Consider the following 12,601-nt stretch of genomic DNA (forward strand, 5'->3'; position numbering starts at 1 on the left):
ACAACCTGAGTCCTATCCCCAGGTCCTGACCCACATGGCGGAAGGAGAGAACTGACTCCTGACTCGTCAAGGCTGTCCTCTGACCTCCACAGTCATGAGGAGACATACATGCTCCTCTACCCCACAATAGAAATAACAGCTGTGGGAAGGAGAAAACCAGAAAACCATACAGAAACAAGAAGCTGGCTCCATGCTGCATGGTAGCTCAGGCGTTAACCTCAGCACTTGAAAGCAAGGGCAGGAGGATTTCTGTGTTGAGCCAGGTCTACACAGTGTGGCCCTGTCTCTAAACAAACAAACAGATAACTATGAACATAGGTGACAGCACAGTCAGCGGCTATGACGCTGAGCCTGCCGTAAGTACACCAGCAGAAAAGAATGCTTCTTAACATTCAAGAAAATCTTGTGAAAATAAATTATTTGCTAGAAAACAAACAGTCATGAATTATAAAGAAGTCAGTTATACAGTTTTACAAGCTTGGTAATATATGAAGCAGTAACCGAGGCTCCGACCTTAAAAACCTATTGCATTTAGGCTGGGCAGTGGTGGCATTTGACTTTAATCCCAGAACTCAGGAGGCAGAGGCAGGCAGATCTCTGTGAGTTGGAGGCCAGCCTTGTCTACAAAGTGAGTTCCAGGACAGCCAGGGCTATTACAGAGAGAAACCTGTCTCAAAAAATAAAAATAATTAAAAAAAAAAAAGCTATTGCATTTAGGCTGGGCAGTGGTGGCATATGACTTTAATCCCAGAACTCAGGAAGCAGAGGAGGAGAATCTGAGTTCCAGGACAGATAAAGCCTGTCTCAAAAAAACAAAACAAAACAACAACAAAGCTATTGAATTCAGCACCTCCCCTGCAGACTGGACGCAGGGCCTCATTCAGTCAGGTGATGGAGGAAGGTCATTGCATTGGTTAAATAAAAAGAAACTGCTTGGCCCTCATTGGTTCGAAGATAGGTGGGAGGAGTAAACAGAACAGAACGCTGGGAGGAAGAGGAAGTGAGCTCAGACTCCACAGCTCTCCTCTCGGGAGCGGAGCAGAGGCCTCAGAGAGACGCCATGCTTCTGGCTCCTGGGCAGACGCACGCAATGAAGCTCCGACCCAGGATGGACATAGGCTAGAATCTTCCCAGTAAGCGCACCTAGGGGCGCAACACAGATGATTAGAAATGGGCTAAATGAATATGTGAGAATTAGCCTAGAAGAGGCTAGATAGAAATGGGCCAAGCAGTGATTAAATGAATACAGTTTGTGTGTTGTTATTTCGGGCATAAGCTAGCCAGGCAGCCGGGGTGCTGGGGACTCAGTCCCGCCGCCCCTTATTACTACAGTCAGGCAGGGTTCTAACCACTAAACTGGCTTCCCAAACCAAGTCATGCCTCTAATTCCAGCACTAGGAAGGAAGCTGAGGGTGGAAGAATTCCCTCCAGTTAGAGGCCTGGGCTACAGAGACCCTACCTCACAAGATCAAGACACAAACAGAAAACACAAGAAAGAGGGCACAAGAGGGAGGGATCTAATACCAGGACATCCACTTTTTCATTAAAATGTTGAAGGAAACAAACCAAGTGGAGGAACGTGTTCGTGTCAGTGACACCCTACCTGCGAGCCGGTAGATTGACCCCCGCTGCCAGGGTGGATGTGCAGGTGAGAAGGCAGAGCACGCCTGTGGAGTAGGCCTCTTCCAGAAGCTTCCGTTCATCACTCGTTAGACCGCTGTGGTGATAGGCCACTCCGAAAGGGACGGTGCGCTTCAAGACAGGGCACACTTTGCCGTTGCCCATGTCCCTCAAGTTTTTAATCACTTCGGACTTTTCTTTTTCTCTGTGGTTTAGAAAGTCCCTAGAAAAAGAATCCCTTAGATATAAGAGCCTGGGACTAGAGAGAGGGCTCAGCAGTTAAGAACACTGACTGCTTTTCCAGAGGACCCAGGTTCAGTTCCCAGCACCCACACAGCAGCTCACAACCACCCGCAACTCTAGTTCCAGGGGATCTGACACCTTTTTGTGACCTCTGAAGGAATCAGGTATGTGCACAGTGCACGTGTGTGTGTGCATGCACATGTGTATATGCAAAGCACCCATAATCATAAAATAAATAAATCCTTAAAAGGAGGAACTATGAGTCCTTGAATTACAGTTAGGAAGTGCTTACCACTTTCTTCTAATACACCATGCTAACATCCCTTCTAGCTATGAACTCCTTTTATCAGTACAGGACAGAAAATGTCTTTCCTGTGGACAGGGTGTAGACACTGTCTCTACAAGGAGGCCGGAGTTGATGTCTGTGTTCTTCTCACCATTTTCACCTTGGTTTTTAGACAGAATCTCTCACTGAACCTGGACTCCATCCAGCAAGACTAGCCAGTGGGCTCGAGGAAGTCTCCTGTGTGAGCTCCAGGGAACCTGTGTGCGTGCTCCAGAGAGTCTCCTGTGTGTGCTCAGGGAGTCTCCTGTGTGTGCTCAGGGAGTCTCCTGTGTGTGCTCCAGGGAACCTCCTGTGTGTGCTCTGTGCTCCAGGGAACCTCCTGTGTGTGCTCCAGGGAACCTCCTGTGTGTGCTCCAGGGAACCTCCTGTGTGTGCTCCAGGGAACCTCCTGTGTGTGCTCCAGGGAACCTCCTGTGTGTGCTCCAGGGAACCTCCTGTGTGTGCTCCAGGGAACCTCCTGTGTGTGCTCCAGAGAGTTTCCTGTGTGTGCTCCAGGGAGCCTCCTGCATGTGCTCCAGAGAGTCTCCTGTGTGTGCTCCAGAGAGTCTCCTGTGTGTACTCAGGGAGTCTCCTGTGTGTGCTCCAGGGAACCTGTGTGTGTGCTCCAGGGAACCTCCTGTGTGTGCTCCAGAGAGTCTCCTGTGTGTGCTCCAGAGAGTCTCCCGTGTGTGCTCAGGGAGTCTCCTGTGTGTGCTCCAGGGAACCGCCTGTGTGTGCTCTGTGCTCCAGGGAACCTCCTGTGTGTGCTCCAGGGAGTCTTCTGCGTGTGCTCCAGGGAGGCCCCTATGTCTCTCCGTACTGGATTGTAGGTGGGTGCCACCATGCCTGGCGCTCACAAGGGTGCTAGGAATCCAAACTTGGGTTCTGTGAGCCATCTCCCCAGTCCCATAAAAGGTTCTTTTAATTCTTACTTTGCTAACCATTAGGACGGCTCTCCAAGTCTTTCTTCGGATCACAGAACCCAATGGAAACCTGATTAAAACTAAGGGAAAGTCAACTATCTATCCAAACATAACACCTTAGAGGCAAGTTCAGAAGCTTTGGGGACTTCCTGGATTTTGGTCCTACACTTCCTATGAATCCATGGAACGGATACTGGTGTTAGACCCCTGCTCTAGACACTAGAATTATTTCCTCTACAATATATGTCTTTATGGGAGATGGTTTATCTTTTTTTTTTGCATTTTTTTTATTCATTTATTAAGGATTTCTGCCTCCTCCCCGCCACCACCTCCTGTTTCCCTCCCCCTCCCCCGATCAAGTCCCCCTCCCTCATCAGCTCGAAGAGCAATCAGGGTTCCCTGACCTGTGGGAAGCCCACCTCTATTCAGGTCTAGTAAGGTGAGCATCCAAACTGCCTAGGCTCCCCCAAAGCCAGTACGTGCAGTAGGATCAAAAACCCACTGTCATTGTTCTTGCGTTCTCAGAGATGGTTTATCTTAAAGCATAAATTTTTGCTCTGAAAATGGAAACATATCATATGACAAGACAATGTCTAAACACTAATACTTCAGAAACTTCAACAACAAATTTTTTTTTAGTGTTTGTGTGCTTGTGTGTGCACGCCTGTGCATGAGTGCAGGCAGGCATGGGGGACATAGGTGCTGAATCCTCTGGGAGAACAGGAAGTGCTCTTAACCAGACATCATCTCTACAGCCCAATGCCCTGAGCTTGTTTGTTACATGTTTGTCTGTCTGTCACTATGCAGCCCTGGCTGTCCTGGAACTCACTATGTAGACTAACTAAGATGGACTCAGACTCACACAGGTCCTCCCGCCTCTGCCTTCTGAGTGCTGGGATTAAAGGCATGAGCTATCATGCCTGACCTTTTTCCCTTTAAATAATCAAAATCATCACTATAGAGGCAGACTATCAATCACTGAAATTTAACTTCTTGAATGTACCCTAAGCATTTTAGCATTGTACTACCCAGTAATGTTAACCCCCTAATTTAGACAGTCCATGCCAGTCAGATTGAGAGAGACCATAGAGAATGAGCAGATGAAAAATTCATGTCAGTAGTCATGACATAGCCTCAGGCCAGGGCCAAACAGGTATAGAAACTACACAGCAAACATGTGCAGGAAACAGAACTATCAGCACTTACAGCTGCCTTACACTTTCTCTGTGGATACAGCAGAGCTCATACTAAAAGAGCTCAAATTGCCAAACTAATACATTTCTAAAATTCATAGGAAATTATTTCTAGTGCCCACACAAGTTAAGAAAACAAGGACAGTGGTTATTAAAGAGAAGGTTCAGATGTAGACACGACCCGGCCTCGGAGCAATGGCGGTGATTATCCTGCCCTTGCTGCATGCAGCCCGCCTGCGACCCAGCATTAGAACAATGGCGGTGATTATCCTGCCCCTGCTGCATGCAGCCCGCCTGCGACCCAGCATTAGAACAATGGCGGTGATTATCCTGCCCTTGCTGCATGCAGCCTGCCTGCGACCCAGCATTAGAACAATGGCAGTGGTTAGCCTGCCCTTGCTGCATGCAGCCTGCCTGCAACCCGGTGGGGTCATCACTCTTCTGTAACTGTAGAATATTTTACTTTAATGTGAATTTCAGTCAAACTTTCTTTAAGGTCAATTCCTTCAGAATCTAATAAAACAATACATGCTCTGTGAAGAGAATCATGATCAGCACAAACAGTGTATTATTTAGTCTGTGATTTATGACAAACATAGAAGAGATTTTTGTTTAAATTAACGTACTTGCTTAGAAATTTGCACAGCATTTCTGCTACATTCTCACAGTTCTTCTTGCTTGGGCAGAAAACCAGGCAGGAGTAGTTGGGGATAACTTCTGTCACCAACGCCACCAAGTGATCGGGATCCATCTTTTTCAGGGCATCAGAATACTGCAAAACAGGGAGCCATGCAGGTTGCAGTCACAAAAGCACATCTGTTTTCCTGTGTGACTTTTAAACTTCTCTATGTCTCATTATTAAAACAAGAAATGAAAGCTCTATAAAACATCAAGTGTTCAATTTTCTTCTTAGGTAATTAGTTAGGGACTTGGTTTGGGGGGGGGCACATTTAGTCTAAAAAGAGGGTTAAACAATTAAGAACGAAGGAAGTGAAAACAGTTCATGTTATTAATAATTCTGTTATGTGCCCACTTCCACCTGAGCAGAACAAAACGCCCAGAGGGAAATGAAGGCTGATGCCACCAACTGTCACAGAGCTGCACGAGGGACTTCTTTTGCCATTATGAATTGCATTCCACAGCACTTTCAGAAGTGAAAATATCGCAGTGAATTATGATAATTTGTAACACCATGCAGGAACACAAAGGACAAGAAATAAAAGGTTGGTCATTTAAAATCTCCTTAGACCCTTTGACTTTACCCTTTGACCAAGATACGGGTTTAGAATGTATCTCACAAAATTCTAAAAACACAGGTCTTTGAAATACTCCTCATGCCAGCTGTGAGCCCTTAGCATGCAAGCATGCTGCTTCTATACACCACTGTGTTAGTTAGACTATAAATTATCCTTTTGTTGTTGCTGGACGGATAACTTATCTACCGGATATGCCTCCAAATTTTCATGGTTCAGAAGCCAGGAAACATCTTACTGGTTCATTAGTCAGATGCAAACAATATAACAAGTATGTACTTCCTCAAAAATTCAGCAGTCATTTGAATCAAAAGTATTCTAGTTCTTAACTAACAGAAGAGCTCACTAACAGGATGTGTGCACAAGGTATTGTCTTTCACACTGGTGTAGGATAGCACACAGTCCTGTTCTAGAGTTTTCACACAGTATCGCGTAGGGCAACTTCACAGACACACGCCAAAGGGAGAAGCCCAGTATGATCTAACTAAAACCAGACTAGGTGAGCTCAGTGGGAGTGTGTGCCTTTGCACGACAGGAGCCTGGCTTGATCCCCAGCACTGCAAACAAAGAGGAAACAGGCTGCATTCAATCAGTAGCTGTTCTGTTATCCATGACAAATCAAGTACCAGACACCTTTCCCCAGACACAAACCAGCTAGACCCCTGTGAACCGAGGCACAAAGGAGGGGCGCCCGGACTGAAGGGTTCCAAACCAGCACACCTTGTAGTTAAGGAGGCGTGAGAAGGTCATGCCGTTCTCAGCTCGGCTGTCCACCTCGTAGATTGTGTCATTCACTTTCAGGTATTCTTTCAGCTCAACCTTGAATTAAAAGGAAATACACAATTAATATAAAATTTGTAGTTTGGAATTTAATAAAATATTTTAACAAAGGACACTACACAAAGGCCGCAGCTTTATGAGGATAGCGAAGACAGGCTTCAAATTAGACGTTCTGACTTTCTCCTTTCCCTTTACCTGTTTTCCTTTACATAAAAACAGGAATTAAGATCCCTGAAAAATTACTTTTGAATTAAATAGTGCATACTACTTAGTAGTGTATAGATAAAAGTAACTATCCGAAGGAAACCAGATCCTCTGTATTTGCTGCAAGAAGTGGGAATGAGAGGCTGGAGAGACGGCTCAGGGGTCTTGCTTGTTTGCTTGCGAGGACCCGAGTTTAGTTCTTGGCACCCGCTCCAGGGGTCTGAGGCCTTTTCTGGTCTCCACAGGCACCCACAAACACATGGCAGACATTTACTCAGACATATACACAGAAATAAAAATTAAGTAAATATCTAAAAACAAAAGTAGGAAGAAGTCATATGCTGGCATCTTCTCTTTTTCTGTTGTTTCTTAAGATCTACAACTTTCCGTGTGAGCCGTCAGTTCCAATCTGGAATGCCGCTGAAAGGCTGAGGACAGAAACAGTCTGCAAACACTTTCTTTCGGTGGGAAGATGCGTTGTGAGTGTGTGTGTACACACGTGTGCATGCGCGTGTGCGCCAGCACACTGGTGCACATGCATATGTATGTTCAAGTAAGTGCTCACACATGTGGGCGCCTGCATGAAATGAGAGGCAGAGCTCAGTGCTGCTCCTCAGGCACTGCCCATCTTATTTAAGATAGGGTCTCTCCCTGCCCTGAAGCTTACCAAGTAGGCCAGGTCGGCCGGCCGGCCATGGAACCCCAGTGACACTCCTGGATTACAAGACATGTGAGCGCACCTGGCTTTTCTGCGTGGGTTCTGGGGTCCCTATGCTGGCAAGGCAAACACTTTATCACCAGGCTATCTCCCCAGCCTCAGTTTACCAGTTCTTAAGAGTACATTCTTAACTGTTTTTTTTTAAAGTGGGTTTTAAATTTGACATCTAAAGTCAGAAAATATTTCCCAGAAATTTTGATATTTGGTACAAATATAAAAACAACAAATTTCAAAATAATATTCAGTGACCCTCAACAGTTTCTTTCTAAAAACCTAGACACAGGACATCCACACGAATACCGCAAAGACAGCGTGTGGACATTACACAGTATCTTCAAGTAATTACGAATTAGACTTCTTACTTTAGTCAAGTATTTTGGGAATGTTGATATTAGGATTAAATTGAAATCCAGGTAGGCCACACAGGGCAGCGTTGTCTGTAATACAGTACTTGGGAGGTGGAGAAAGGAGGATCAAGAGTTCAAGGTCATCCTTTGCTAGATAACTAGGTCAAGGTCAGTCTGGAATATATATTGTTTCAAAACCAAGAAATTAAAAAAAATTGTTTTAATTAAATTATTTCAATTCTTAACTTACTTAAAAAGTGCCTAAAAGTTAGGCATTTGGAAATATTTTCAGAGCTTTTTTCCTTTACGGGCTCTTGGCCAGGTCAGCTCTGAGCTCAGGATGTAGCTCTGGCTCCTCTAAAGCTCAAGATGCTCCTGCCTCAGCCTCCTGTGTCTGTACCATCAAATCTGACTAAGGTAAGTTCTTTCTTTAAATTAAAAAAAATTATTTTAGAATCCACACAAAGGTACTCTATTTACATAATTGCTACTCCTTCTCTCCCCATTTTTCTCAAACTCATGACTTTTTTTTTCAATTATTGTTGTTCATACACAAAGCCTACTGAGTTCATTCAGTGTTACTGATATGCATAAGTATTTAGGGCTGAGCGCTTGGAGTGGGTCTCATCAGGGTGCTCATCCCTGAGAAGACTGACCCTCCCTCTCATTTTATTTATTTATGTGTGGGGGTGTTTTGTCGGCATGTTGTCTGTGCGCCACATGTGTGCAGTGTCTTTGGAGGCCAGAAGGTGGCACTGGGTCCCACAGAATTGAACCCAGGTCCCTGGAAGAGCATCCAGTGCTCTTAACTGCTAGGCCATCTCTCCAGCCCTGACTCTCCCTTTCAGCAGCCATTACTGGCAGAGGTTCTTCATTTGGGGTGGGGCCTTGTGAGACTAAAATTGTGGAACATTTACCCAATTTTCGTGTCATCCTTGCATGGGGGCCACGCTAATCACCTGTACTGTTCTGATTTTAATACATGTGTTGCTGGAGGGGGAACTAAGGTAAATTTCTTAACGTTGACAGTAGGTACAAACATATCTCACAAAACCTTACTCAGTTAAAACGATGACTTCAGATACTAAGATGTGAAACATAAAATGAGTTCTGGGAAAACTCATTCAATAAATGTTCATCGAGGGCCCGCTGTCCAGTCACTGTTCCAGGTGCTCTGACTGCATTAGGAACTCCAGCCAAGATCCCTAGCAGCACAGCTGACATTCTCCGTAAGTAAACTACTAGCACACAGCTCTGGCGAGTAGGATTGTGCACCTTAAAGCTCACTATGTTCACTTTATTCCTTTTCCTTGTTTTTGTTTTGTTTTGTTTTTTGGTTTGTTTGTTTGTTTGAGACAGGGTTTCTCTATGAAGACCTAGTTCACAGAGATCTGACTGCTTCTGCCTCCTGAGTGCTGGCATCAAAGGTGTACATCACCACCCAACGCCCACCCCAGCCTGCCACCCTTATTTCTAAGGGGAATACAGATTAACCAATACCGTGCAAACCTTGGGTACATACTGGTCTGAACTGACTGGTGTAATACTCGGCTTTAAGGAACTCTTGCAGGTCTTGGACATTGTTTAACGTTGCACTCATTCCAATAATCTGAGTTGTTTCTAAAAAATCAAAATATTAAGAGTAATGTGTCATTTATGTCCTAAAGTAATTTTAGCTCACTTCACTGCCATTCTGAGAGTCTAGAAACAGGGAGCAGGGAGATGAGGGCATGTTGTTGGAGGCCGCTTGTTCATTCCTGGCAAGCTCAGACCCAAAATAATCATACAGAAATCTGTATTAATTAAATAACTGCTTGGCCAATCACTTAAGCATATTGCTAACTAGCTCTTACATCTAGAATTAACCCATTTCCATTATTTTATATTTTACCATGAGGCTCGTGGCCTACTGGCAAGGTTCCAGCTAAAAGCTCTGTGTATTTCCCCTCAGGTGGCTCTATGGCATCTCCTGATTCTTCCTACTCTCTGTATATATATCTCTTCCAGTATGGCTATGTTCTGTTAAGCCATTGGCCGAGAGCAGCTTCTTTATTCATTAACCAATAAAAACAACACATATAGAGAAGGACTTCCCACACCAAGCGTACAACCTGAGTGCCCTATAACCAAAACGTTTGGACCAAATGTTTCAGATTTGGGATCTTGTCAGATTCTGGAATATTTGCATATACATAAGGAAGAATCTTGATGTGACCTAGGTCCAACCACATGGTTTATTTGCTTCATATACACCTCACACCCAAGGTGACTTTTCACGCTGTTAGTGCACCTGCATTTTGACTGTGTCCCATCAAATGAGGGCAATAAAAACTTCCACTTGTGGTGTTATAACAGCGGTCAAAAAGTTTTAGCCCATTCTGGGTTTCTGATCTTCAGACTGCCAAGCGGTATATTGTCACAGTAAATAATCTGAGGCTCAAGGAACGAGACCTTTCAGGCAGTGCGAATGGACACTTTGTAAGACTTGTAAACCAGACAGTGGGTACAGCACACTGTGATGTGCATCTGACAGCTGCAGAGGACACAGGGCTCAATGAGTCCCAAACGCCTTTTAAAACAACATCAGAGTTTGATCATGTACTGCTGGCTGGCCTGGAACTCTCTGTAGCCCAGGATGGCTTCAAACTCCTGCCTCAGCCTACCAAGTGCTAGGAATACCAGTGTAAACTACTGTGCTCAGCTAGTCTCAAACTTTTGTGTCATATGAAAAGTCTCTTATGTTGTCAACATTAAAAAAATATTCTAAAAATCAGGCCTGGTGATGCTGACCATAATCCCAGCCTCTGAGAAATAGAAATAGGAGGACCAAGTGGTCAGGGCCAGCCTGAGCTACAGGAGACCATGTCTAAAAAATAAAAACACAAGGAAACAAATTAGCCAGGAAGCTCATAAAGGTAAATGACTTTCTAGACTTGGCTATTGATATAAAAACTAAAGCTAAGCCTTCTTAGCATGCTTCCTCATTGATTCTGCCTTATATCATGAAATGATCATCCAGGGCACTGTCCAAAGAGGACAAGATAGGCTACAAGCTGAATAAGCAAGCAGGGGAATGATCAAGAAAGCCTGTGCTATGCTGGGCGGTGGTGGTGCACACCTTTTTTGTTTTGTTTTTGTGTTTTGTTTTTTCGAAATAGGGTTTCTCTGTAGCTTTGGAGCCTGTCCTGGAACTAGCTCTTGTAGACTAAGCTGGCCTGGAACTCACAGAGATCCACCTGCCTCTGCCTCCCGAGTGCTGGGATTAAAGGCGTGTGCCACCACCTTTAATCCCAGCACTTGGTATTAAGAGCCTAGCTGTAAATTCAAGTCAGCCTGGTCTACGTAGTGACTTTCAGGACAGCCAAGGCTACACAGAGAAACCCTGACTCAAAAAAAACTAACAAAAAAAAAAGAAAAAATGTCTATGCTAGAAATAACAGGGTATAAGCTGGAAACATGGAGGTTAATAAAGGAGGCGAAAGGTAAAATTGTTACTGGGTTTATATTCGCAAATATCTTTTCATCTACACTAGATAAGTCAGGCTGAGAGGGGGAAGAGATGGAAAATCAAGATACAAAGAGTCAGCTAGAACCTGGTGCTTTCTGTGGCAGTCTGGCAGAAAAGGATGAGCTATCCCACTAAAGAGTCAGTGAAAGGGAGCAAGGAGAGGGCTTCAAACAGAGCCACAGGGTACACAGAGAAGAACTGGGTGCTGACAGATATCACAAGTGAAGGTCAGTGTCCCAGGGCTTGGGGCACTGCGACAGCGGGACCACTTGACCCTGGAAGTTTTAGGACACTCTAGGCAACACAGCCGGTAAGACGCTGGTTTAGCTATCTGCTAGTGAATGGTGATGGCAAGTTCAAAGTGAAGAAGAAAGGGTTTAAGGAAATAAACTTCAGGTGAGCTCAGCTGCTCATAAACATTCACGTAGCAGATTCTACTTGGAAAGGAAGTGTAACCTGGAAATACAGACTGAGTTATGAGCACATGGCAAGTCCTCAAACCCTGGAGGAAAGATGACAGCTAGCAGTGTAACCCTCCTGGCAGGTCGAAGATATTCTAAGGGGACTCTCACACGCCTCCTTTCTCGTCACACTACTGACATGACTACTGTTCTTGAGGAAAGGTAACGTTCCTAGGGTTCTCATGCTGACGTAAAGGAAAGGCCGGGGACAGGAGCTTGTCTCCTAGAAAGATTCCACATTTCTGACAGCTTGTCAGCCACCCTGCAGGAAAGACTGAAGCTGAGACAAGGGTAAGCCAGGGACAGGCAGGACTACACCCTGGCCAGGACTGCTGGTTAGCTAAAGCTCTGGCCTTTATGACTGCCCAGGCACGGCCCTGTCACTCTCACTGAAATATAAGTCTGACGCCAGCCGGAACTGTTCTGCTCACCCAGGGACCTCAGGCACTGGGAAAAGTGACAGGAAAGTAGCAGCTGTTCGATAACTTAAAGATTGCAGAGGGCTACGATCTACCTAAAAGCAATCACTTTCACAATTTAAAAACCTCTTCTTGGGGGCAAAGGTGTTTCTCGGTGTTTGAGTGTGTTTGAGCAGACACACCGGCCCATAAGACCTTATGAGATGACATTTACAGCTTTCCAGATACAAGGTAAACACGCAACACCACATCAATAAACAGAGATAATTAGGGTATTTCATGCATAATTTAAAGACCACTGGATGTTGCAAAATAGTTCCTTAAAATCTTCTCAACTATATTTTGCCAGGTGTGGTGGTGCACACCCTAGTATCAGCACTCAGAAGGCAAAGGCAGGCTGTGACTGGGAGGCCACCTTGTCTACACAGCAGGTTCCAGGCCAGCTAGAGCTATACAGTGAGACCCTGTCTTACCAACAAACAGACAAGGTAGGAAGCTGGCAGCGATGGTGCCGAGGGCAATGGTGGCAGCAAATCCTATCCAGGGCTATGTGAAGCCACAGTGAAGGTTCCACACATTCTCAGGGAACCCTCATAACCATCCCACC

At 45.1% G+C, this 12,601-nt stretch overlaps 1 protein-coding gene and 1 non-coding gene across 6 annotated transcripts in view; both read right to left on the reverse strand.

Moving 5' to 3' along the window:
• The window catches only part of Helq (helicase, POLQ like), a 43,334-nt gene that overhangs the window by 24,740 nt on the left and 5,993 nt on the right, over window positions 1-12,601 (reverse strand). For 2 of the 5 annotated variants that reach the window (XM_041642126.1, XM_041642125.1), the window contains exons 6-9: window positions 9,129-9,226; window positions 6,278-6,376; window positions 4,931-5,076; window positions 1,604-1,843 (exon numbers count right to left, since the gene is read on the reverse strand). In XM_041642126.1, the coding sequence (XP_041498060.1) occupies window positions 1,604-1,843; window positions 4,931-5,076; window positions 6,278-6,376; window positions 9,129-9,226 (583 nt within the window). Of the gene's footprint in view, window positions 1-1,603; window positions 1,844-4,930; window positions 5,077-6,277; window positions 6,377-9,115; window positions 9,227-12,601 lie in introns of those variants that run through there. The other 3 variants (XM_041642128.1, XM_041642127.1, XR_005973409.1) reach the window with 3 other exon arrangements.
• Window positions 8,505-8,609, reverse strand: LOC121441017. Its single transcript, XR_005973411.1, has one exon. It is a non-coding gene; the product is annotated as a U6 spliceosomal RNA (small nuclear RNA).

The sequence above is a fragment of the Microtus oregoni genome, unplaced genomic scaffold, assembly GCF_018167655.1.
Source record: "Microtus oregoni isolate MIOR12 unplaced genomic scaffold, Mior012 000072F_ref0000427, whole genome shotgun sequence".
Classification (NCBI taxonomy): domain Eukaryota; kingdom Metazoa; phylum Chordata; class Mammalia; order Rodentia; family Cricetidae; genus Microtus; species Microtus oregoni.